This window comes from Patiria miniata, unplaced genomic scaffold, assembly GCF_015706575.1.
Source record: "Patiria miniata isolate m_02_andy unplaced genomic scaffold, ASM1570657v1 HiC_scaffold_20, whole genome shotgun sequence".
In the NCBI taxonomy this organism is placed as follows: domain Eukaryota; kingdom Metazoa; phylum Echinodermata; class Asteroidea; order Valvatida; family Asterinidae; genus Patiria; species Patiria miniata.
In genome coordinates this window covers 28,501,730-28,529,143 of record NW_024037059.1, presented here as the reverse complement: position 1 = coordinate 28,529,143, position 27,414 = coordinate 28,501,730, and the positions used below count along the sequence as shown (strand labels likewise).

The 27,414-nt window shown below is 40.7% G+C and overlaps 2 protein-coding genes across 4 annotated transcripts; both read right to left on the bottom strand.

The window, feature by feature from the left end:
- Positions 1–1,618: 1,618 nt before the first annotated feature.
- Positions 1,619–13,779, bottom strand: LOC119728483 (monocarboxylate transporter 14-like). Of its 3 annotated transcripts, none has more exons than XM_038200742.1 (5): positions 13,508–13,779; positions 8,266–8,480; positions 7,165–7,308; positions 3,572–4,453; positions 1,619–2,943 (listed from the first exon to the last, which is right to left on the bottom strand). In XM_038200742.1, the coding sequence occupies exons 2-5, from the start codon at positions 8,477–8,479 to the stop codon at positions 2,822–2,824; spliced, it is 1,362 nt and encodes a 453-aa protein (XP_038056670.1). In that variant the 5' UTR covers position 8,480; positions 13,508–13,779; the 3' UTR covers positions 1,619–2,821. The 3 variants fall into 3 exon arrangements, with proteins under 3 accessions (XP_038056670.1, XP_038056667.1, XP_038056669.1); XM_038200739.1 differs by having other exon boundaries at positions 8,266–8,487; positions 13,508–13,778; XM_038200741.1 differs by lacking the exon at positions 13,508–13,779 and adding an exon at positions 11,833–12,288 and having other exon boundaries at positions 8,266–8,487.
- A 1,683-nt stretch (positions 13,780–15,462) lies between these two features.
- On the bottom strand, positions 15,463–23,051 carry LOC119728765 (monocarboxylate transporter 2-like). The gene is made up of 5 exons (XM_038201144.1): positions 22,841–23,051; positions 19,673–19,959; positions 19,199–19,342; positions 17,622–18,521; positions 15,463–16,542 (listed from the first exon to the last, which is right to left on the bottom strand). The coding sequence occupies exons 2-5, from the start codon at positions 19,884–19,886 to the stop codon at positions 16,418–16,420; spliced, it is 1,383 nt and encodes a 460-aa protein (XP_038057072.1). The 5' UTR covers positions 19,887–19,959; positions 22,841–23,051; the 3' UTR covers positions 15,463–16,417.
- Positions 23,052–27,414: the final 4,363 nt, after the last annotated feature.

Here is a 27,414-nt window from a genome sequence, read left to right as displayed (position 1 = left end):
AAAACAATGCGGAACCAGCTCAGTGCGTATAACTCTATACGAGAAAACAATGCAGAACAAGCTCAGTGCGTATAACTCTATACGAGAAAACAATGCGGAACCAGCTCAGTGCATATAACTCTATACGAGAAAACAATGCGGAACCAGCTCAGTGCATATAACTCTATACGAGAAAACAATGCGGAACCAGCTCAGTGCATATAACTCTATACGAGAAAACAATGCGGAACCAGCTCAGTGCATATAACTCTATACGAGAAAACAATGCGGAACCAGCTCAGTGCATATAACTCTATACGAGAAAACAATGCGGAACCAGCTCAGTGCATATAACTCTATACGAGAAAACAATGCGGAACCAGCTCAGTGCATATAACTCTATACGAGAAAACAATGCGGAACCAGCTCAGTGCGTATAACTCTATACGAGAAAACAATGCGGAACCAGCTCAGTGCGTATAACTCTATACGAGAAAACAATGCGGAACCAGCTCAGTGCATATAACTCTATACGAGAAAACAATGCGGAACCAGCTCAGTGCATATAACTCTATACGAGTTATATATTAAATGGTAATGAGAGGTGTGGAGCCTCCATTAGAGGGGCGTGTCCTCCTGCTTGGAGCCAGTGGGGTGGCAAATGCTACAAGCAACTCAGCGAGAATCTACCATGGGCTGAGGCAAAACAGGAGTGCATCAAGATGGGAAGTGTCTTGGTCATGCCACAGTCTCAGGAGGAAACTGACTTCCCTCTGAAGAACCTGATCCACCGGTTTTGGATCGACTGCAATGATCAGCAAGTTGAAGGTTTGTCAACTTATATCGCTTTAAGACTTTAGCAATGAATGAATTCTACTTTCAAAGAAATTCATACTGAACATTGTTTTCTCTTCTTTTGGTGACGAAAGAAATGACAATATAAACATTCAAACTTCAAACAAACATGGTTCTCATATCTTAAAAGCTTCACAGTAAAATCGAACCAAATAAAACCTGACATATGTATTCTGTGTGTGTCAGGTACATGGGTGTGTCAGGATGGCACTACTGATGTGGAGTACAGAAACTGGAGGGATGGTGAACCTAATGATCGCAGGGAAGGTGAAGATTGTGCAGCAACGAGACAATCTGGTTGGAATGATGTATTTTGCGAGAAACACGTTGCCACTATCTGCAAACGATCTGCACCACAGCTACATTTTTAAATGGCAACACAAAGGCTGACTTCTTAAAAAAGAGTAAAGCTTACAAACTTATTTAATTAAGGGAATAAATGTGTGCTCCGGAAGTTTTTATCACTCTGTTTAAGACCACTTAGAGTCTGGGTGCTGATACTTACCCGAGCCGGAGGCGAGGGTAATTATCAGCACCCAGACTCTTAAACACAGTGATAAATACCGACCGAGCACATATTTATTCCCATTCATAAATAACTTTCGGTAAAAGAAAATCAAATAATTTGTTAAAATTTCTTAACAAAATCCCAATTTTGTTCAACAAGTTCACTTCATGCTTTTGAAACATCCCTTTAGCAAAATAATGGAGTGTTCAGCTGGCGAGTAAGATGTAAACAACCCTTTTAAGGAGATTGACGCGCGCGTAGCATGTTCTGTGCGATGTCGCGCAGAACGCACCTGGGGCGTTGCGTTTTGAATTTTGAACTATCTAAACTGTCTGAGGTATTTATGAATACTTAATTAATTAGAAATGAAGGGTATCATGTAGAGAGTATCTTTTATAGTTTGTTGTTTGAACCATCGTTAATGTTGAAAAAGTATTTGCATTGATGGTAGTCGATCCAAAACCGGTGGTTTTACTTATTTACATAGCTTTCTTTCACTTCACAGATTTTAATTTTAATTCCTCATTTTCAATTTCCAGTGTTGCCTGGGCAGTGAGAACCATTGCATCTATTGGCCACACAGATTTTTGTTAAATTAGAATTTCATTTTGAATTCACGTATTTTCTTTCTAAGCTTTTAGAAATCACACTGCTAACGTAGTATTTATTTTAAAAAAAATCAAACGTAAAATGGATTATGTGTTGCGAATATCAATGAAATCAAATTATTTTGAAAATGAGATGTTTTGTAGCACTGTAAGAATTCACTAACATGACGAAATGGACAATCTGATGCTTCTTGACAATCTTCAATTTCGGAGATTTTCAATTTTCATTTTAGTTTCTCATTCTTAATTTCCAGTGTTGCCTGGGTAATATGAACCAAGGTATCAATTTTCCACACTGACGCGTTTGTTTCGAAATGCAAATTCAATTTTGAATTCACGTTTTTCCTTTCCAGGCTTGAAAAATCACACTGGTGATTTATCAACAAATCAAACATCAAATGGATTATAAACAATGTCGTCGTCAAAGAATTGTAAATGATAAATTAGTTAAATTAATGAGGCCATTGAAAATTTGGAAGCACTGTAACAATTCAATAACATAACAAAACGGAAAATCTGATGTTGCAGCACTTAGTCCAACGATACAAAATACTTCAAGTCGAATGTCGTTGTTGCTTGTGGAGCCCAGTTTATCTGAGCTATTAGTATAAATCGTTCAACTCTTTGTTTCAATTTCTATTTCAGCCAAATCAGCACTGTAAGTGTTACACGCTGTAAGTGTTACTCTTGTTAATAACGCAGTTTACTTTTATTACATTTTTGGTGACATATTTATCGAATTCGCCATTTTGCTATATACCAGACATCTTTTATTTATTGATGTATTTCTCTAAAGGAGTATGAAATAAATGCTTCTTGAATTGAATTGAATTGAATTGAAATTGAATAATATGAGACAGTGTTTTTTTTTTTACAGTGACCTTCGTTTAGCATAAAGATCTTGGAAGAGCACCAGTGGAATGGATAGCAACGTCACTCCACCATACAAGTAGAAAGCTATGTTGAAACTCCCGGTCCACTCGTTAATCCAACCTGTTAAAAAAAACAATGGAACAATTTCAGTGTCAATGTCTAACCTGCTTAGTTGGGTGCACTATTCATGGGACTGAATTCTGGGATGGTCCCAGAGGGACAGCCTGCAGTCCTGTTTCTGACTGACCTGATTTTCCTGATCAGACTGACCGACCTGACTGCCTGGATTGACCTCATTGACCTGATTGACTGACTTACTGACCTGGCTGACCCGACTGACCCACCTACCTGACCTGACTGACCTAACTGACCGGACTGACCGATCTAACTTGACTGACCCGACAGACCAGATTGACCTGACTGGCCTGACTGGCCTGACTGGCCTGACTGACCTGACTGACTGGCCTGACTGACCTGACTGACCCACCTAACTAACCTGAATGTCCCGACTGACCTGACTGACCAGACTGACCGACCTGACTCACTGGATTGACCTGACTGACCTGATTGACCTGATTGACTGACTGACCTTCTTGACCTGACTGACCTGACAGACCTGACTGACCTGACTGACCTGACTGACTGACAGACCTGATCTTTGACCCACCTAGGAACAGTTTGATAGGAGCAAAAAGTCAACAAGTAGGCCTACTGTATAAAGTCAAGGGATAGAGCACATTGTGCTTACCCGCGACCAGTCCTCCAAGACCCGCAGCTATTCCAGTACACAAGCCCTGCCAGCCCAGTACATTAACCAATCGGTCATCCGTGAAGATGAACCGAACGATGACGTCCATTGCTTGAATTGATATACCGTAACCTACACCGAGCAAGCCCGTAACCACCATCTGGCCCATGAACGGTGTGACGAAGGCGTCCAGGAGCAACGATACACACACGACACACGACGCGAAACACGCCCAGAATGTCATGGATACCTTGATGCCCATCTGCTGCAGAAGGGGCATAACCAACTTGCCGATGATGTTTCCTGAGCCGAAGGAAGTAGGCAGAAACGACGCCTGCATTTCGCTCAGCCCTTGAAGCTGACCGTGCGAGACCATGTACACCACGACACCGCTGTAGGCAAAGGCAGGTGCACATCTCGACGACACTACCAAAATGAACTGCATATCTGTCAGAACGGCGAAATCGAAAGCTTTGTGGATGCTCTGGCAACAAACCCTCGCCCATCCTCCTGAGACAGTCTGACGAGTTTCACTTGAGATGTTTGTTCGGTTAGTACCACGAACTCTCCCATCTTCGCTCGGGCTATTTTCTTCTTCATCGCTTTGCGTAACTTCTTGGTACTGTTCAGTAGCTGCTGAAGAGGAAGCATTCCGTCGCACCAACATACTACACGCAACTAGATGGAACGAGAAACCTCCCAGCAAAAGCATGGTTCCTCTCCAGCCATAGGTATCCAAAAGCATCTGGGTTACAGGCCCATAGGCCATCACACCAACAGGAATCCCCATTGTTGAGAGTCCCACAGCTAATGCGTATTTCTTCTTGAAATATGACGCCATCACGGCGAAACTAACGAACAAAATCAGGGCTGACCCAACCCCTGCAAAGAAAGAAGAAAGTAACATAAATATAAAATAAAAATGTTATAATCTTTGTTCAGTTTAACGTAAAGTTTCGTTTTTCAGGAAGGCGAAATCCCTGTTTCCAGTCCCTGTTTCAAAGCTATGGCAGGAGCTTCTGCATGTCATTCGGTGGTCGGTCGGTTTGTCTGTCTATGTGTCTTTCCCGAAAAATGACGAAAAAGATTTGACCAAAAATTATTGACAAATTGACCAAATGCCATGCCGTGGTCATAAAATGCACTCTTGACGAAAGACTTCGGAACTCGAGTTTTGTTTCAATTGATGCACGTGCGCGTTTATTTAGCAAAGGCCTATGTCTGTCCCGGAAAACTGACCAAAATAAGTCCCAAAAGTTTCCCACAAAATGTAACTGCCAAATCGAAATGTTCAATCAATGTAATACTTAACGAAAATGTTTGTTCCAATTCGGAAAGATTATGAAAGTTTGTGAATGGAGGCAAAATATGTGCAGTAATGTAATAGTCACGTGGTATTTTGTGTAGTGGTTGGACGGTATCCAGAAGGAGGAAATGTCCCCACAATTTACCAAAAGTACAGTGTTCTATAATATGCCATCGGCGTTGCCCTTTTCTCAAGAGCTAATTGTGCCACACTTGTTAGATGAAAAGTGTGTTTGGACGTCTGTGAAGTGTTAGTAGCTGTGCATGCCTGTGCGTTAACTAAGAGACAATTTAATTTTTTGTGGTTACAATTTTGGTAAAGTGCACTTTCTGAATCATTTCTGTTCCAAGATTTTCATGACATCTGAGGGCGCCGTTGCTGTGATGTCATTATAAGGCACGTTCTCTTCTGTTCAGAGTATGAACCCAAACATTTGCTCACTTCTGCATTAAGTTTGTCATTGACTCACTTTCATGTTCTGCAACAACAATGAATCACCAAAAACAAACAAAAATTTCCAAAGTAAAAATCAAACATTCTGGCACATTTGGTGCCGAAGCAGCTGCAGTGCAACACTAGTCTGGTTCCCTGACCTTGTCAGAAAAAAAACAGAGTCTGGGAACCAGACTGCTGCAACACTAAATATTCTGCCTTAAGCCTACATAACATTGCACCTTTGCCCTTAATACCAAAATGTGGCAGGAATAAAACGCCCTTAAAAATGGCAATTGATCTTGTAAAATAAGCCATTTCAGTATTTCAACATTCGCATGCGCACAATGATATAGGTCGCGGGTCATTTGGGATAATCGAACGACGCTCAACACTGCAAAAATGAAGAAGAGTTATTACAGATCACCAAAATATTATTTGATACTTGAAAATACATCATTTTCAACAAAGCTACAAAATGATTCCTACATATGCCTTTTTATTATGTGTTGATGGCGTTATGAGGATTTTTTTGAATAAAATATTTTGCTAACCATGGCTTCAATTTATGCGCTTACGGCAGCCCATACAAAATGGCGCAAATGTTTACAAACAAAAGAAAGGCCTATACACATGTGTACATATATGGAGAGCAATGGGTAGACATTACAAGATGGAATAGATGGCGCAGCAAGATCGTACCCATGGAAACGATGTTGGACCCTCGCAACCAGCGGAATGGGCGTTCGCGTATATAACATCGCGTATTCGTATTATCGCGTCAGCGATTTTATCCCGATTGACCTTTGACCTGGACTTCTTCATCGAGAAACCGAACTGGCATATTCTCAACGGGATACAACACAATAATATCCGAGGTAAACTAGAAATTCAACACCAAACATATTATTATATTCGACATATGCTAGCCAGCATTTTGTCCATTAACCTCGTTGCAATTTCCCCTCATTTTTTTTCAGGTTCAGAAACAGAGAATGGTTTGACCCACACCTCACAGCACTGGGCAATAAGTTAGCACGTCAGCCTAAATAAGGCACGATGCTGAAGTACATGTATCACATTACAAATAGTTTTAAAGAAAGCTGAACCAAACTATCCGCAATACAAAAACATCATCAGTATGGTGAATGCATTATTAGTCCGTGCATTTATAATGAGTGCATTCTGAATCCCAAAACTGAATGGCGGATAAAAGTGAAGTATGTAAACAAAAGAACCAGAGCGTCACCAAATAATTTGTTATTACTCTTTCTCTTGTGAACAAACGCTGCAGTGTATTGTAAAACAAATAACAAAATGTGGGCACGCGTTCAAATTTCACTTGTCTATACATATATCATTTGTGTTTACAACATGCAAAAAAGGGAGCAAAGAATAATAATCAAACCAACGAGATGTATGCAGTGTATAAAATATATTGTATTTTGAAATGGCAATTGTACAATGCAATGCCGTGTTCGGTGTCAATGGTTCTCTTAACATTGATGTCACAAAGGAACTAAAATTGACGTCACAGGTCAGTCGGGTCACCCACACATTGGACTCCTACGGTTGCAGACTAGCAAATAAACTGCCATAGCTAGTGGGTTTATGTTTTATGGCCTGAGAACATAAACCCACTCTCGAAATTCAGGGAAAATATGCTCCCAACTCTCCAAGGTGTTTGAGACACACAAATCAATGACGGATCACCTGTCATTTTCTGTTCATCTTGGCGGTTAATGTACATGTACTGAACGATCGATCGAGCGCCGCGCTGGACGTAAAATGGCGGATATTTTACCGTTCACGTGATAAGGTCACGTGGATGCAAAACCTCAATAAGACTGACTACCTGCTAGCCCAACAATGAAAATGGCCATTGCAAAAACGTTGGGTGATATCGCCGTCAAGATGATGCCCAACGTAAGAAGCACTGCACCAAACACCATCATCGGACGGACGCCCAGCAGACGGCACAGAGCTCCGACAATAGGCCCTGGGATGGAGAAAGTCAAATCCAAATGTTGAAAATCGATAAACTGTTGGCTATAATCAGCTGAATCAACAAGACTCACTTTTTAATTTTATAATGCTGCAATGAAAATGCTTCCATGACAGCACCTTGACCACAATGTTTAGTGTTTTATATTTATTTATAAAATCTTGCGCTTCTATACAACGCCTGGAAAAAAAATCCCGTCATCTGATTGGTGAGTTGTTGATCACGTGTCATTGAAATATTCGCCCCAACCCAGCACTTCAGGATTTGAAGTTCCATTGCACGGTCACACTATTGGCGGCTCTGACCAATCAGATGACGAGGATTTATTCAGGCGTTGTATAAAACAAATAATGAATGTTTCACATTCGGCTTCGCCTCTATGAACGGAACATTCCATCTGTCACCTCATGAAATATCAGCCATCAGAAAGCGATTACATGTCCTAAACAGTCAAATTTTGTAGGTAAAATATTGAAACATTTACTGAGAAAACACATTTCAGATCAGTCTTATGGGGTTTGTGTACAGGGTGTCAAGTGCTTGTCCAGATATGGAATTCTTTCCAATACCATTGCACTCACAAACATTCATTATTGTACAGCAAGTCGTTTGAATTTTTGGATGAGACCCCGTACCGAAAAACGCAAATTAATGAGGATTTAGCATGAGTGTTTAGACCAGCCGAAGTGTGATGCTAGCTCTGCCGAACAAACAAAAGGGACGACACAAGTTTCGAATACATAGACATAGCATGGACAGTAACCCGGTTTAAAAAAGTCTTAGTTTCAAATTCAGGAAAAAGAACTTCCCATATCTCATTTTTCCCGTAAATGACCTATCAGCCATCAGAAAGTGATAATATGTCATAAAAAGTCAAATTTAGCAGGGAAAATATTGTTTTGTTTTTACTGAGAAAACACAGATATGGGAATAATTCCAAAAACAACTTACCGAGACAATTCAGCATTAGGCCGTACAAGACTACCAACCAACCGATAAGCCAGAGCTCGCTGTCTAAGTCGTGGGTGATTGGAATGAGGAGAACGCCCAACGCCTTGGTGTTACCCATGATCACGGCCCAATTGAGAAACGTTACCGCCACCATGACCCAGCCATACTTGTCGTGGTCGTAATTATTAACAGGTCCGTTTTCTGGTGACGACATTCTGGAAACTGACCAAATAAATCGATGAAAGACAAAAAAGATACCCAACAGGTAATACCATGCAACAGCGTGTAATTACCTGGTCACTTTTTGAGTAGATGTTGAAATCAACTAAACTATTTGGGTCTAATGCTGTTTGGCATTCAGCCACGATTAAACTAACCACAACTGCTCAGTGAACCGTGGTTTTGCTATGGCTATTGGAACTGTGTTATCATTTACATCTTCACTCTTCTGTGACTTTAAAAGGGATGATAACACACCGAATGCAATTACGTTTTCGTTGGTATGAAAATGGCCTCTTTTCAACTTGTAGCGATATTCAGACTCAACGCGCATAAATCCCTTCCGAACTGTACATGCAGGTAGGCTTAGGGGGTTAAAGATATTATCGATATAATGAACACTGTCTTTAATAACATCTTTATGGATTAGGGAAACAGCGCTATCTGATCGGACGGTGTAAAGATACAATGCATGTTATGCAGTCAGGACCATAACACAAATGTACGTGTACATACTGTGCACACCGCGCCGAGTGAGTCGACGCTGAAAGCTTGTATTTTTCTACGACCACCTCACACATTAATATATTTTTAACTGGATAGTTCTGGTGGTAATGTGGAAGAATATTGGGCAATTGGTATTGCATCTGAATAACAAACTATGACAAGGAAAATATCAATGCCTGGAAGCACTGAGTTATTAATTGTTATTACATCTCATAAATATTCATGATCAAATTGGAGCGCGTCATTGGTCGAATCCGCCGCGTCTCCGGGAAGTAAAAATGATACGCGCCCAGGTGACGTCATCCCGGTGAGTATCCAGCTCGCTGCCGTGCGGTAGTTTCTCTGGTAGCACCAAAAACTTGAGGGATTGCAAAACAAAAGGTTGGAAGCCGTGAACAGGACTGAGCTGGTGTTCCTGTAAAATTCGGATGAAATATGACCCTAAAATCGGTCTATTTTGCAATGGAGCGCGGGCATCATTTTTCAAAATGGCGATGGGCTTCAGGACTACTTTGAGGAGTGATAATCTTTAGATGGAATGTTTTCTCAGTCATTAGTTTACCCCCCAAAACTTGAACGGAAAATAAATGGTGATGAAATTAGTTTTAATTTGACGAGTGTCTTAAACACCTTGAAGAGTTGTATTGTTCATCATTTGTGGAAGTGTGCGTAATTATCACGGAGGTCTATTGCAGTTCATTTACTGGTCTGCAACCTTAAAGGTACAGTCCAATTGTAATTTGTGCATTTTGTTCTTTTGAAACAAACAAAAGTTCTCAAAATCAAAAGAAGGGTGCTGAACAACTAACCTGATGAAGTTTCAGCTCAGCTTCAGCTGTTTTTTTCGATAGAAAAAAAGGACATTCTAGGATATCGATTTCAAATCAAAAGTTGCTGAATCATGTTTTGAATTGGGCCTGAATCCCGCATCCGAGGCACGTTCTCACTGAGCCGATTGCAGCTACGCGATGTCGCGCACTGATCCAACTGGTTTAACTGGTTTCTAACTGGTTTCAAACTGGTATGAACTGGGAAACTGGTGTAACTGGTTTCTAACTGGGCCACTGGTTGAACTGGTTTCTAACTGGTTTCAACTGGTGCCAAATCAGTTTAACTGGTATGAACTGGGCAACTGTTCCTGGTTTTCAACTGGTTAACAGGTATGAACTGGTTTAATTGGTATGAAGTTTCCAACTGGTTCAACTGGTTTCCAACTGGTTTAACTGGTGAACATGGTTTCCAACTGGTTTCCAACTGGTTCACAAATGACATGACCTGTTGCCAACTGGTTTGGAACTGTGAAGTCGTTTTGAATTGGTCTGTAGTTGGCATCAAACTGTCGTTAGCGGGTTGAAATGGTCTTGAACAGGCGGGCTGAGATCCGTGGGTTGCTTCAAGGGCGAATACATGTAGTTTGTTGAATATATCCAGATACATATTTTGCAATTGATAATAAAGAGTGATTATCCGGAAACAAATATTACAAATGAGACAAAGGGGAGCAAAATGTTTTGGCAAATACTGTACGTTGTATATATTTGACACTATTTACAAAATGTGTATCATCTTAATCAATGAAATATTATAATTGGCTTTTCAAATAAATAGATGCAGAAGTCTTGAACCATGAAAAACTATCAAGATGGTGGGGGAAGTTATTTTACACTTGATTTTTACAAGATTTTTTTGATGGCTAGATGATTTTCCACAATCCAACTTACATGTAAATTTGAATGTTGAGGATAAAAGAGGGAAGGTTTTGGTTTGAGTTGAATGCCTCTCGTTTCATAATTAGGCCACAATCCACGCTAAAACAGTAAAGCTAGCCTATTCGTTGAAATTATGAAACTCGTCTCAATATCTCGGTGAGTAAATTTACAGGAAACTTCAATGGCTTGATAAATCCAGGGCAATTAACATTCAGTCTCAGATCATCATAATATTGACAAAAAATGGAGAAATGTACAGACCTGGGGAAACAGGTCCTGGGAAGCACAGAACTTTCATGTACTGGTCAAGTTTTATCGAATCAAAGATGAAAAACATCAAAGCTGTAACACTGAAGCCTTGCAGAAATAACGTCACTGTTTTGATATCCAGTTCGCGTGCTTCAAATGGTTATAACAATTACACTCCGAGTCACTTAATTTGCTGCAGATTGTTCCTATATATACGTGCTTCTCCAGTATCTCCTGAGCCTTTTCCCGTCACTGTCGCACCCGTCTCTGTTGCAAAACTCCTCTCCTCACGTATCGATTGACAAATTAAAAAGTAAGAAAAGCAAACCCTCCAAAAAACCCTCAAGAACAAAGATGGTCTGGGCTGAATAAGACAGCTCTAGTTGTTTTTTTTTCAGAAACCACCACTTTGCAGGATTTTGCTTTTAATATGTTCAGTCTTAACATTATTAAAAGTAACCTGATTAACTTCTGCAATGCCGAAAAAAATTGTGATCCGCATTAATTTGTATCCTAATACCACCAATATTTCATTTACCTTGCTTTATGCAATACTTTCCTGATCCCTGAAATTATTAAAGGTGTGCTGTTTCTTGCATTTTATGGGAATACGACAGAATTAACCAGGAGTCCAAACTCATATATTCCTCATTGTGATTGCTTTGAGTATTATGTAGGACTAGTCGTGCTAGTAACTGTACAAAATGTACGATACTTGGATTTTCTCACCAGCATGGCCAGCTGATCACAAACAAAGCTTAAGCATGTTAAGCAAATAATGATATCAAACATAAAATGTAGTACAAATGTGACAGAATCTATGCTGTACAACGGATACGAATTAAAAAAAGCTGGGTATTTGAAACATTCAGTACAAACTTACCAGTAAGGCCTACAACAAACTGTAGGTTTGAAAGAACAGGGCTCCAGAAACGAACAGACGAAAGGTTCTGTCCAAACTATCCCCCATTCCGCAAAGACCATGGTGCTGCAGGAATATTAACTCTGACTAATCTGTATGTTTACAGACATGTGTGATGCTTTTGGACGCGGATTTGGAACTGAATACAATACATCGTCATGTAATCAGTGTTTTTTCGAGAAGACGATGTACATTTGTGCCTGCTCCGTCTTTAACCATTTTGAATGAGTAGTAGAACTGAACTGCATGCAGACTAGCGCAATGTGGCCTAACGGTTTTTCTGGTTGAGGCAAGGTCATATTTACATGTACAGTATATGCTGTGTGCTGACCACTAGCTCAGTACGTGTGTCAAAGGGCATGAAGTGACCTTGCGCAAGACTGGACAGTGTAAGTCATATACATGTACAGTATATGTTGTGTGGAATGTACATGTACAATAGGGGGGGGGGGGGGGGGAAGAGTCCATCATATTATTGAACCGCAACCGCGACAAACATGATGTGCAGTCTTGAATCGTGTTGGCTGGTTTTCTACTGAAAATCTTAAGTCAATTTCCCATTGAAATTCTTCTCTTCAGTTTTCAATTATAAGCTCCATGCAAAACTGAAAAACAATTAATGATCGTCGACCATCTACCGCAAAGCAAAAAAATATATATAACATGAGCAAATGGCAAATAATTAACAGCTGGTAATAACTTTTTCCATTTATATGGTTCCATCAACTGGTTTCAATTGTTGATGGTCCGGGCCCTATAGCTGTTGGTTTTAAATTTCCTGTTGACACTGGTTTCTGCAACTGGTACGTTAACTGGTTTCAACTGGTCCAGAACATGTTGACACTTGGATACCACTACCGTGACCAGTTTGGTTGCTAATTCAACTGGTTTCAACTGGTTCCTATTAACACCACAAGAATTGCCAGTTGATAACTGGTACGTTTCTTAACACTGGTTTCAACTGGTTCCAGTTAATTGATATGGCACAACATTGCCATGGTTTCTTCAACAGGTTTCAACTGGCTGTTGACACAACAAGAATTGCCAGTTGATGAACTCTTTTTTCAACTGGTTTCAACTGGTTCCTGTTGGAACAACAAGAATTGCCAGTTGGTAACTGGTAAGTTCAACTGGTTTCAACTGGTTCTGCTGAATCCAGTTGAGCTAACAGTTGAAACCAGTTGAATCGAACAGGTACCAGTTGGACACCAGTTAATCCCAGTTAATCACAGTTAAAACCAGTTGAAATTGTAACTGGTTTCAACTGGAATTTTCACCTGGGACACTACACAAGAAAACAATGCGGAACCAGCTCAGTGCATACCTCTATACTACGAGAAAACAATGCGAAACCATGCATGAAGCACGATTTTGTCTATAGCACTTTTTTATTTCCAACGGCCAGGTGTAATTATAAACGAAATAATTTCACGGGGTGCTTAGTACCAGTACGCTCTTGAATCCATGTAAGCGTTTTGGGGATAAATGCAAAGGCTGTTATAAATGTGCCTTTAACTATAAGGACTCGGTTCAGAGGAAAGGCTGGTCTTTGTTAACAAAGAGAAATGATTGTCAAACTTATTCCCCAGAAACCAAACCAATAGGAGTTGAAATTGGCAGTTCGAATGTTCAATACCTTGTCTAGTATTCTCGATCGTCGGCCTCACTCAGCAGGGTTCACTACAACTAGACTCCGATTGTGTGCACTGTGCGCCGCCATCAGCAGTAAAAGGCCACCGTCGGTCAAAGTACGTGGTCAGTTTTCTGTCCAGCGTCGTCACACTAAGTCTTGTAGAGCCATTAGGCCTGTACACTGCAAATGAACGAGGCCATTATCGCTGGTCAAATTGCGGTTAATTTAATAGCACGGTCAGCTGGGCAACCTGTCGGCCTATTGAATGCCTTTATAGCCTTGAAAGATATTTCTATACAGTGTGTATCAAAAAAATGCAAACAAAACACAACGGAATGTCAGACGTCGAACGAGTAACCAACATAGATAATATAGGTATGGTTTTAAAGATACGCCTTTCCACTTGAAAATGAAACGTCCAAATCTGATATTTTTTGACAGAGTTATAAGTAATTTTCAAAGAGAGGTCAAATTGACCATGGGACCAAGTTTTCAATTTTAGGCATCGGGACAAAGGTAGACAAATAGCCTCCGTGTGAATATTTGCCTGGCCGACAAAATGTGTATAGCCAGTCAACACAATTCCAAACACTTTCTTGCTGTCACTGTCAGTTTGTAAACATGTTTTCGTGCTAAACATTTTGTGCATGAGGTAATAGCAAGAAAGTGTTTAGAATTGTGTTTACTCGCAAAACACATTTCTGTATAGGCAAGGCAAATATCCACACAGAGGCAACCTTTGTCCATATGCCTAAAATTGAAAACTTGGTCCCATGGTCAATTTGACCTCTCTTGGAAAATCCCTGTCAAAAATTATGTCAAAGATGACAATTTATGAAATCATTCTACGTGGATATCTTTAGGTGAAAACTGACACTTCAATACAGGAGACAATAAAAATGTCTTTTAGGATGAAACCATCGACTGTAAGAAGGTAAATCCTCGCGACGTCGTTATACATTTTCGTTTTCACGCAAGTACGCGATGTGAAAACAAACGTAAACGAACAATTTGGAGACTTGGGTATACGAAATCCGAATGTAAAAGGTCGTAAGTACAATTCGTTTTCGTCCATCTCCAAGTGATTTCTCATTTTTATTTCTTGATGAATACCAAGATAAATTCCAACATGAATGCTTCTTGGGGTGGTTATAGGCCTATACGGTTAGAAAGCATTCTGTCAAAAATTATAGCAAGAGAAAGGGCAGCCCCTTGTAAAATGCCCATTGGCGGGCGCGAGGGCTCACCGCATACACCTGTTGATTGCACTTTGCAGACTCTATTACGACAGTGTTTAGACTCATGCTCATCAGCTGTCAGTGCAACGTGAGAATTACTTCTAACGAGTATGAATATAATACGATGGCTCATGTTTCTTAGTAATTATTTCTGCATATGGTTGTGTGGAGTCCTCAACCGTGGCACCGACAGCGACTCTGCCTGGTGAGTTAACTTTGTACAAGAGAAAGTACGTACAGTACTGACAATAGCGAAATTAAATACAGTCGTTTCACGGTTCAGCAGCTAAATTCCATAAATAATATTTGATCTTAAAAATTACCTAAAGAGAGATGCCAAATAGTTTTCATACATTTACGAGGAGTAGAAAGTTGCAATTACCTCAAGTAAAATCCATGTCAAGGGACAGTTTATAATTTTGCAATACTGGCTTCGAGACATAGTGTATGTTCCCAATTGTTTGCATTACGGCCATCTTTACATTGTGTGTTTTTTTTCAACGGGGATACACAATGAGTAGACTTCTTGTGCATTCATTGTCAATGTATTAAGAAAAAGCTGACCTCCAAGATGTCTGCTAACTGCAATCAATCTTTACATGCAATTAGAAGGGGGATTGACGCCATGACCACTAAGCCTCACTCCCCACAATATCATCATCAGATCAGCTGGTAGATCCATTTTGTGCCGCGGGACTAGCTCCTACATCTTAGAAATCATTTAAGTTACTAAACTGCTTCAATAAACGTAATGAGCCCGTTATAACGCCCTCATTCATCCCCCCAAGAATGGGCCTAAATGGCCTATTGGTGCAGGCCAGTAAATTGCCCCACATTGCCAAATTTTCTTCTACATGTATTTGAGCATTTTGTGGGCCATGAACTTGAGGGATTGTAAAGCAAAAGGTTGGAAGCCGTGAACAGGACTGAGCTGGTGTTCCTGTGAAATTCGGATGAAATTTTGGCCGATATCGATTTCAAATCAAAAGTTCCCTTACTATCTTTCAACCAACTATGTTTTTCGACAGTAATTACGTCAGTTACGTTTTGGATAGCTGCAAATGATGGACTTAGCTTTAAGCATTGTTGTGGACGTTGACTGTGATGGTCAAAGTTGACAGTGTACAACACATTATCCCGCGAAAAAAAATCATTCTGAAAAATACTTCCGGTTGGTATTTGTCCAAACGTCAGTTACGTTGCTCACGATGAAGGTTTTTGACAAGGCGAATCATGACCTCATTTATTTTGGGCTTTAATTCAATTGACTAAAAAGGACCCCGTGTCTGGGTTCCAGACTTGAAATTTAACGTTTCGTGCATGTGGACACAACTCCAGGAGACAAATTCTCTGTTGAAGTAGGGACATATTATCCTGGAGGGCGACACTATTTTCTAGGAGAAACTGTCAGGGGGAGACACTGATCCTGGCAAAACCAGGGAAATCTGCGGGACTATATCCTGGGGGACAGAATTTACTTCCACACCGGCCAATCGAGTACTAGAAGTCCACGTAAAATAAAGGAGTTGCCTTCTATCGTGACTTTTATGGTTCATAAATCAACAACAATAAACAGTAAGAAAAGAGACACATGAACAAGAGCTGTGCTCGACTTGGTTTTCGTTTTGATGTTATTTTCTGGAATACAAGTTGATTTGATAGTGAGAATAAAGTTTTAGTGCGCCCTCATCCGTTTGGCGTACACAGCTTCGCAGAGGAACAACGGAATGGACAGTAACGTCACTCCACCATACACGCAGAATGCTATGCTGAAACTCCCAGTCCACTCATAAATCCAACCTGTAAAAAGAGATATTAATTTCAACTTAACTTCAATATTTAAAGGGTTCACGAAGTGATTTTTTGGGAACATATTTTAGGCAACTTTCTACTCCTCTTCAGTGTGAGGACAATATTTCCACATCTATTTTTGGTTAATTTTATGGAAAAATGCACTTCTTTAAACCTTTCGAATTGTCCATGCTTTTCTAGACACCCGAGGGCGCTGTTTCTGTGATGTCATTTCAGGAAGACACTTTACTGTTTAGGGGGTTTCTGTTCAAATTGTGAACTCGAAAATTTGCTCATTAAAAAGGTTTGTGAGAAAATGCGGCTTGTTGGCTTACTGTCGTTTACTGACACAACAATGAATCACCAAAGAAAAGAAAATTTGCAACTAGAAAAATATCTAAAATTCTGGCAACTTTTGGTACTGATATAGCTGTGACATTAAGGTTTCTGCCTGAAATGACATCACCATTTTGCTCATGAATATGGAAATTCGCATTAGCATTAAACCAAAATTGCACCCAAAAATTGACAATAGGTTTAAATGGGACACAAAGGTGCATTTTCAATGATTGTATTAAAAACAAATTAATTGCATAAGCCCTATAACAATATTTAAATTGCGTATAGTGACAACAAGAGCGGTTGTTTACAAGCACATCGGTATTTGGAAATTTTTAATAAACTCGGAACATATTATTTTCCCTTCAAAGAAATTCATATTCACAGCGTTCACTGATCTCATGTGACAGCAGGCAAGCAGCAAACAAAGACATGCTTGATTAATATCATGATGCCGTTATATTGAGCACAATTTTACTCAACTTGATTTTTGCAAGGAAAGTAGCTAACAAAGGGTTATTATATAAACAGTAGAACGCCACTATAACGAACAATATTTGATCCATAAAAACATTCATTATAGTGGTTGTTCGTTATAGTGATTGTGCAATATAGTACAATTTACTATTTTGGGAGCTAAAGGGGATGTTCGTAATAACCAAATGTTTGTTATAGCCAAATGTTCGTTATAGCCAATTATTCGTTATAGTGATGTTCGTTATAGCGGAATTGAATTTGAAAAGGCAAACCTGGCATCAGTCCGCCAATCGTTCCAGCAGCACCAGAGAACACTCCCTGCCAGCCCAGCACACTCACCAACCGGTCGTCATTGACCAGGAACCGCACCATGACGTCCACCGCCTGGTACTCCAAAGCGAAGCCCAGCCCCATCAGACCCGAAAAAATCATCTGGCCTGCAAAAGGTCTGACGAAGGCTTCCGCAGCAAACGACGCGCTCACGAGCACTGTCCCGAAACAAGCCCACGCAGTCATGGACGGCTTCACGCCGACTTGCTGCAAGAGTGGCGCCAGAGTCTTCCCGATGACGTTACCCACCCCGAACGAAGTGGGAAGAATTGACGCCTGGATTTTGCTCAGCCCTTGAAGTTGACCGTGGGACACCATGAACACAACGAAGCCGCTGAAGGCAAACGCGGCAGTGCACCTCCCAGATACAAGCAATATAAACCTCACATCCTTCAGCACGGCGAAATCCATAGCGGCCATGATGCTTTCATAACAAATCCTCGCCTTGCTCTTCCGAAGGTCAGGATTGGAGTGACTTCCCTGCTCCGCCGTATTAGTTGCATCAACAGCACAGCTCTCCGATTCATCTACTTGTGTTTCCTCGTCCTCGTCCTCATCTCTCACCGATACCTCTTGGTATTGATCATTATTAGCTGAAGAGGCGGACAGATCCCGCTGCACCAACATGCTACAGGCAACCAGATGAAACGAGATAGCTCCCAGTAAGAGCACGGTTCCCCTCCAGCCATAGGTGTCCAGAAGCACCTGTGTAAGTGGCCCGTACGCCATCATGCCAAGGGGAAGGCCCATCATTGATATACCGATAGCCAGTGCATATTTCTCCTTGAAGTATGTCGCCATTACTGCCATCCCGATGAACAAAAGTAGGGCAGACCCGAGACCTGCGAAAGCAACAGTCAATCAAATTAAGTTTTGCCCCTCACCGACGTTTAAACACTGTATACTCAATGTGTTACCACCCGAGTGAAAGTTGGAAAAACTCGACCTCCGAGCTAACGGGATCGATTGGCCGGTTCGGATCTGTGTACATAGCAGCGGGTACCGCATAAACTATTATAATATGGAATTGTGCGTCGGGGTGATATAAATCAAATTAAGTTTTGCCCCTCACCGACGTTTAAACACTGTATACTCAGTGTACTCAAAGCAACAGTCACATAATTATTACCGACATTATTCTGAATTAATTTACCAACAATTTACACAACTAGGGTGAAAGTATGGCCATCTTTCTACAAACCCATAGTGGCATTCTTATGAAATATGAGGAGTCCTCGGCCCACGCCAATTAAAGGCAAATAATTATAAGATGGAATTTTGCGTCGGGGTGATATAAATCAAATTAGGTTTTGCCCTTCACTGAGGTAACACACTGAGTGTACAGTGTTTAAAACGTCGGTGAAGGGCAAAACCTAATTTGATTTAAAGGCAAAGTGTTAAAGTGTTTTCTTGTTTATCTGTGATAGTATATTTGACAGTCTGTAGATGTTATACAGTATTCGTAACATATTTTTCTGAGTATACTGAGTATCTTGTCCTGAAATTATTAGCAATTTACCCGAGAGTCCAGCAATAAAAATGACGATTGGCAAAACGCTGGGCGAAAACGCCGTCAGTAATATGCCCAGCGTATTCAGAACTGCACCTAACACCATCATCCGCCGGCTGCCCAACAGACGACACAGTGCTCCAACGATAGGCCCTGCCAAGACGAAAAATAGCGATCAATTAATATCCAAATGGCTGCCAGTCAGTCAGTCAGTCAGTCAGTCAGAGACTAAGTCAGAATACAGTAGGCTCGCCTTTTCGGGTCTAATAAGCGTCTAGCAAACTGCCGGCAAGCTGTGACCAGAAGGCGAGGCAGTCAGCTTAAATGTGGTAGAAGAGATATCATAATTTGAAATGACTTGTGGACAACTTATAGTGAAGTTGATGGAAAGTCTCGACCGCAAAAACAAGCACCTCCGAGCAAAGTTTGAGTCTTGAATGCATCAGAGCATATTAGGAAAAATACTCCGTGATTTAGACTCACCCAAACAGTTTTGCATCAGGCCGTACATGACAGCTATCCAACCGACCAGCCAGAGATCAGCGTCCAGGTCGCTGGTGATTGGAATGAGGAGCACGCCCAATCCCTTGATGTTGCCCATGATCATGAAGGTGCTGAGAAAGGCCACCGCTACCATGACCCAGCCCCACCTGTCATGGTCGTAAACGACTGGTTTCAATGGGGGAGGGGCGGCCATTTCACCGGCTAAACTAGGGTAGTACACGGGATGTAACCTTGCACTCTTCACTAGCCGCGTTTCTCACGTGCAACTGAAAAAGAAAACCAGACAGCATGGATTTCAGTGCTAGGAACTCCAGCTAAATTGTTATTCACAATTGACTTCTATTATTGAAACGATTTCAGTTACGAGATGAATAACTATGGCATGGCCGCATGTTGATTGGATTATTCGTTCCAACGGTATCCAGGATTAGGCTGGGGGGGGGGGGGTAAAGTCGGGCCAGGTTGATTGTGTAGGCCTACAAACAAAAATATCTCTGAGGATTTTGGGAAGGGGAATGTCTTAAATTTTACTGCGCTTGTAAGACTGAAAACGATTGAGGGTTGCCACACAAATTAAATTATAATACCATCCAAAACTCCACTCCGCGAACACAGCGAGACTCATGTAAACATGTCATACGTAAGATTATAAGGATTTGCGTAGTAAAGTTGGGGTCCGCCCGATGGTCCAAATCTTTAGTCCGAAGGTTCTTTAGACTGAAGGTTCGATAGTCCGAATGCACACATTTCCCATGAGGGGGGGGGGGGGGTCGTTAGTCCGCAAATGAAATATGGTTTGTTAATCCGAACATTTGATGCAATAGTCCGAAGGTTCCATGATCCGAAACGAAAATAAGGTTCAATAGTCCGAAAGTTCATCATTCGGAATCGAAGGTTCGATAATCCGAAAAGACTATGAGGTCCGATAGTTCGAATCGACAATAAGGTTCGATAGTCCGAATCAACAGTAAAGTCCGAAGTGTCGGACTGACGAAGCATATTCGGATTATCGAACCTTATTGGTAATTCGGATTATCGAACTTTCTGTTCACTTGATATAATTCACTTTAGTGTATGTATACATATTAATTTACTAGCTTAAAGGGAAGACACATAATTTGCAAACATCAAAAACCGAAATGATCAAATTATCACGAAATACCTTACTGGATTGTTAGGGAATGACAGTCCAAAGCATGCTTTAAAATTGGGGCTCCTGGTGTGCTGATATTTTCAAGAAAAAAATTATTTTTCCAACGCTGGTCGGCCTACCAGCGTTGGAGAAAACTGGCTATTTTCAAAAACAGTTCCTAATTTTTCATATTTAGTTATTCTGACATTTCTTTGCAATTGATTACACACCTGTGAAGGGGCACAGGCCTGCTAGACGGATTCTCTGACCTTGCAAATCCCCAAAGTGTAATAATTGCTCCGTTTCATCTTAAGTGGGGTCAGGGAGCCAGACAACAAGAACATGATAGGTTTTCTTGGTTTTTCCAGCATGTACAAGCCCAAAACGTGAAACAAGTTAGTTTAACAATATTTTCTATAACATATACTAATCTTCCAAATCTATTTATTGCTTGAAATTGCAATAAAAGCAAATGTTGTACATTCCCTTTAATTTGTAATTATGGGTTCCAGGTCTTGCACAGGCATATGCTTTTTACCTGAATCCCTCGTGTCATTTCTGTTTTCTTTTATATAGATTTTTATTAATTATGTTTTTGTGAGATGATATACAAATAAACTAGAAACCATAATGTGCCCATTCTCAAAATGACGCAAACAATAGAAAAAAGAGTGCATGCGTCTGTTCCTTGCTATATGGTGTGAGTTTGCCGTCGTCAAGCGTTGATATCTCTCATTGACATATCACACGCATGAAGTCTCTCACTTCAGTGTATGTTATTGCGACTACCATATGCTTTATCAATCGGTTACCATCGCTTTGTTCACACACAACGCACGTAACTACTTCCTGTATTATCAAATACACAATGTACATGCATAATAGAGTCTGACCTTTAGAACCATTGTGTTCGAGCACTGGTTGAGAAATGGCCGTTCTTAAAGGGAACATGCAGTGGAAATTCAGCTCATCTTGTTTTCATGCACATAGGCCCCTACGTGTTGCAACAACATACAAGACCTTAATACTTGTTTTCAATGGAAGTGAAAAGAAAGTGGTTATTTTTCAATTATTAGCAAATCCTTTCAATACATGTAAGAGGGCGCTATTTTGCTTTTTGTCACACAAGGTACTCCTTGTCTATAGTGCATATTATGAACAGCACAACAATAAGTCCTTCAAAATTACTCACAAAAAAAAGTTTTGAAGAAATATTGGCCTCTACTATTGTCCAAACCAGATGATAAACAAGTAAAAAGTGGAACTTACTCCATATATTTGTACACAAAGCTATGGAGACACTATACTGTTCTGACTTGATTGACATGATCACGCTTTGGCTCATGAATATGGACATTTCATTAGCATAAAAACTAAAATATTGAAATTTCTCCCTTATACTGCTACAAAGGAGGTGGAAAGTCATAGTTACATGGCAAGAGAGCTGTTTTAAATGTATTTAATTGATAAAAATCCTATTGCATGTTTCCTTTTAAAGGCATATAGGACCGTTTGCTTCACATGCTTTGTGTTCATTGCAATAACACAATCCAAGAATGTTCAACATCTACCAAAATGAAGTTCAGCTCAGTACATTCACACTCATAGTTATTCGAAACATGGGGCACGATTTCGTCTATAGCATTTCTTATTTACAACGGTCAGTGAAATAGTAAACGGCATGATTTCACGGGGTGATTAGTACAAGTACGATATTTGGTATGTTACTTTGGGGATAAATGCAAAAGATGCTATCTATAATCTATGTGCCTTTAACTAGAATATTCAGTTCCGAGGAAAGGTACATACATAGGCCCTACTACGTACAGTAGTGATTGCATAATACTAGTCTTTTTCCTGAACAAAGTCCAGGCGAGACAAAAATGATAGTCAAACTTATTACACGTACAGAAACCCATGAGAGTTGAAATCGGACTTCTCGGCTGTCCGAAATACAAACAAGCATACAAGTCATATAAATAACGGATTCGGTATTATGCTCGAATGTTCAGTACCTTGTTTATCTTTCTCGTATTCTTCGGTCCTATTCACCAAGGTTTGCAACAACTCCGAATGTCATCAGCATTGTGCTCCGCCAGCACTCGTCGCTGCTACAAACAGAACCATTAATTTATGCACTGCGCAAAGGGCAACTGGGGCTGCCGTTCGGCCGGGCACGCCACGCTAAGCTGAGTCCTGTAGGCCTTTATGGCGTTGAACAAAACATATAAGGTCCGGGCGTCCTTGGATAGGATAATTGACCTGCAAACATTCTAAAATTTGCACTACACTGAATTTTTCTATAGATCCATATCCTGAAAAGTCACCCCTGGTCCGGGCGTCCTTAACCCTAAAGGGGCCGGGTTATTTTGACCATCTCTCAGCCGGGGGGGGGGGGAGATCTCGGCCATCGAGTGACGAAATATTTTGAAACTCAGCACATGTATAAAGCAACTCTTCCTAAACATACCCAAGAAATTTCATGACTATAGGTCAAAGGGTTTTGGAATTATGGCTAATTGATTATTCATATGTACGAATGGCAATTCTGCTCTGTGTACACGACGTATATGCGAACATTCAGTTTTCACGGCGCGTAGCGCCGGAAAATCTTTGGCTACGCGGCAACCCATGGTCTGATTTTTATTTTTTTGGTATCAAAAGATGCGCAAAGCTCGAGGCTAAAAAGTCATAACAGCTCAGGTCGCGAAATTTTTTTTAGAGGCTATCCCTTTAGGGTTAAATAGGAAAATTGACGTGTAAACATTGGCATTCTAAAATTTGCATTACATTGACCTCTTAAGAATCACCCTCGCTAAAGGCCTTGGGAAATTTCTAAAATCTCAATTTATCGCATGACGGGAAAGAGACAGGGTGACGGTAAGGTAATGGCAAAATTCTGCTAGATGCACTTAAACAAATTGCCAGATTTACCAAAAGTCTGCTAAATTCTATTATTACACGAAAAACAATATGAACACTTAAACTCACATGCAGATGTTATAAAATTTCCATAAACAAAACAAAAATCATAAAACTTTCTTTAAAAAATTACATTATTCTTTTTTTTTTATAATTTGCACACGGTGTCTAGCATGGCTTGCAATAGTCTTAAGTACTTTACTGTGTAATTCTACCTCCATGCTGACTAACACACGTCAGGGAACCTCAAATTGAAGCCTTTTCAAAACTAATCAGCTATATTTTTCAAATCTGACATATTTTTTTCTGTCAGATCACCCATTTACAGAATTCTGCTAGAAATCTGCTAAAAAAAATCATTCTGCTCAATTTTCTGTCGAACTCGTTTTTTTCCCCGAATAATCCTGTCAAATTTAGCTAAAATTCGGCTAAAACGGTCACCCTGGGAAAGAGAAATATAGTCGTTTTCCTAGTTCCGGTTTTTTTCTAGTTCCGGATTTTTCCAAGTTCCTGACTTTTTCCTACTATAGTTCCATATCGCTTGAAATTAAAACCTACCTATTTTTGATAAATCTCCAATAAATAACTCCATTACAATTTTTTTTTTCTGACGAAGTGCATTTTTAAATGGAAAATGTAAGCTTCTTGATGCACAAAGATCTTTTCGATAAAATCTCCAGAATAGGAATTTTGGTAGTGCTCGCTCTTTGACATGTTTGGACGGTTTGTACTGAGAAAATTGTGGGAGCTGCGAATCGTTGATAAATTTTCCTCGGTACATATCACTCGTACCGTGTGATTTTGAATTTTTTGTTCATACTCTACACATGAGTCGTATAAACTCTTGCATTGAATGTTTGTTGAATCGAAATAAGTTGTAGAGTCTCCAGAGGTGGCAGCAAGTCATTTTTTTTGCAAGTCCAAGTCAAGTCACAAGTCATTGTTTGCAAGTCCAAGTCAAGTCACAAGTCATTACGTCCAGTCACAAGTCATTAGGTTCGGTCACAAGTGTGTGTGTGGAAGGGGGGGGGGGTGGAGGGCGACCCCTCCCCGTCTCCCCCCCCCCCCCCCCCCCCCCCCCCCACTGAGAGTTTGAGTTTCTAAAAAAATTATCATTGATCTACATGACGTCCCCAATGAAATGTTCCAGCCCCCCATGAAATGTTCCAGGCCCCCCGGCGGTCCCCCCCCCCCCCCCCCACTGAAAAATTTCTGGCTACGCCACTGGGTCTAGGGCAGATTTTCAAGTACTAGAGGCTAGAAGTTATTTAGATTCAATAGCCATATGAAGCAAGAGTTTGTACGCAGCCCAGAATGACCGAAAATCTATTCGCGGCGCCCCCCCCCCCCGAAAAAAAGTCACAGCGCGACTACTCACCGCTCATCGTGGGTTTTAGTTGCCGCACGAAATTGCTCGTTGTGTTTGGGCCATCAGTGACAGTGGCAGTGGCGTAGCCAAGGGGGGGGGGGCGTGGGGGGCGACAGCCCCCCCCCCATGAAACCTTGTCGCCCCCCCCCCCCCCCCCAGTCGCCCCCTCCCTCCACTGAGATTTTGAGTTTCTAAAAAAATTATCATTGATCTACATGACGCCATGACGCCCCACATGAAATGTTCCAGCATGAAATGTTCCCCCCCCCCTCCCCCCACTGAAAAACTCCTGGCTACGCCACTGGACAGTGGATCCACAGATTTTACAAACAGCAGACCTTTTACTTGCTGCAGTTGAATTGTTATATCGGTATGCAAAACTCACACCCGTGGAACAACACCGCTTGCTTGTCAATTATGACATATTGAGGGCGCTATTTATTTCACTCACGCGTACGCAACGTAATTTAGCTCAGCTCACTGATATGATCTAAAGCTGCAGCTGGGCGAAGTAGAAACCGCGCAAGCCAAAGTCCGTTTTTTAATGCACGTAAGGCGTAAACCGAATAGCTAATTAAAAGTATAATAGCTTAATTAAAGTGTATAGGGTCGCTCGAGCAGCGTCTGACTTGGGCTGGTAACAAGTCATTTTTTTTGCAATCTCAAGTCAAGTCACAAGTCATTGTTTGCAAGTCCAAGTCAAGTCACAAATCAAAGCTGGTATTTACAAGTCAAGTCACAAGTCACAAAAATAGCGACTCGAGTCCGACTCGAGTCCAAGTCACATGACTCGAGTCAGCAACTCTGAGAGTCTCTAATATTTGAAAATTTGCCAACGTGTTTTTGCCTAGTTCCGGTGTCACATGAAAATCCGACTCCTATGAAAATCGGACCCCTTTTCCCTATTATTGGTTAATCCCTCTCACGTGACCGGTCACTTTCCTAATTACCATACTTACACATGCGCGTTATTACCAATGAGTCCGAATTTCATAGAAACGTAAATTCACGCTACACCTACACGCGCGTTAATCTATTTTATGTGACGTTTTCTGTGTGTGTCAAAGGTTTTCGGTCAGTGCGTGAGTATGTTCGTGCCGTTGCGCTGCAGACAAAAGTTTAACAATCATGTACGTTCATTCTCTTTTTAAGATTTGCTGGAATTCTCTTTAATAAACTGTTTTTGGAAAAATTAAATAATAATTCAAAAGAAAATATGCTTGATTCGTGGTGGTTCTGGCTGAAAAAAATTCTAGCGTGATTTTTTTTTTTCGCGCGAAGCAGTTTTTGATCGCATTCGGAACTGATTAAACCGATCCGGAACTAGGAAAAGTGGCATCGGTACTTTTGACATCGTAAAGTCCAAATAAAAAGACCTTAAATTTGGAAAATTATTGTGTAGTATCTCCATCACTCAAGGTGAACTACTGAACCAATGTCAGTTGAATTCGTGGAGTAGTTGAGCTGAAAGCAGCCTGAATATGTTTGCTATCCGGAACCAGGAAAACGACTGTGCCAAACATTGATATCTCACTTCCGAAAATCTAACAGGCCTGTGGACTACAATGAAAATTTCTGAAATCATTCTGTGGCCATCACTGGGAAAAACAATTACATGTACTGACACTAAAAAGGAGACTAAAACGTCTTTTAAGATATACATGTTTTTTTTTAAAACAATTCTGAAGGACTTATTAGCATTTGCAAAGAAAAACCTTCTAAAACGTGTGACCGCTGGGAAGAACTGCATTCAAGCCAGCCTGACTAAATCTAGAACCCATAGGTTGTAAGAAGGTAATCTCCGTGGCGTCGTTTGACATTTTCGTTCTCACGCAAGTAAGCGATGTGAAAACAAACGTGAACGAAACAAGGACACCGGTACGAAAATCCGGATGTGAAAGTTCGTAAAAAAGGAGTAAAATTCGTTTTACCCATTTCCAAGTGAGTTCTCATCAGTTTTGTTTCAACATTTCAACATTCCAACATGAATGCTTCTTGGGGTGATTACGATTATAAATCAATCCGTCAAAATTATAGCAAGAGACAAGGGCAACCAAAATGCCATGCACCTGTTACTTTTAGGCTCTATGTCTGTACCAACTGTCACTGCAACGTGAGAACTACTTCTAAGTTCTAACGATTATGGAAATAATATGATGGGTCATATGCGTCTTAGTCATTACTGCACTCCGTGTGGTTGTGTCCACGGTGACCGTAAGGTCAGAGCCAAATTCTGCTAAATGCCCATCAAAAATCTGTCAGATATATCAAAAATCTGCCAAATTCCCCAGAATCACT

Excerpts from the sequence above, each read along its gene's own strand:
- LOC119728483 (XM_038200742.1), bottom strand. The coding sequence starts at position 8,479 with ATGTCGTCACCAGAAAACGGACCTGTTAATAATTACGACCACGACAAG. Across the intron at positions 7,309-8,265 it reads CCTAATGCTGAATTGTCTCG|GGCCTATTGTCGGAGCTCTG; the intron begins GTAAGTTGTTTT and ends TCTCCATCCCAG. Across the intron at positions 4,454-7,164 it reads TTTCATTGTTGGGCTAGCAG|GGGTTGGGTCAGCCCTGATT; the intron begins GTAGTCAGTCTT and ends CTTTCTTTGCAG.
- LOC119728765 (XM_038201144.1), bottom strand. The coding sequence starts at position 19,886 with ATGGCCGCCCCTCCCCCATTGAAACCAGTCGTTTACGACCATGACAGG. Across the intron at positions 19,343-19,672 it reads CCTGATGCAAAACTGTTTGG|GGCCTATCGTTGGAGCACTG; the intron begins GTGAGTCTAAAT and ends TCGTCTTGGCAG. Across the intron at positions 16,543-17,621 it reads GATTGGCGGACTGATGCCAG|GTTGGATTTATGAGTGGACT; the intron begins GTTTGCCTTTTC and ends CTCTTTTTACAG.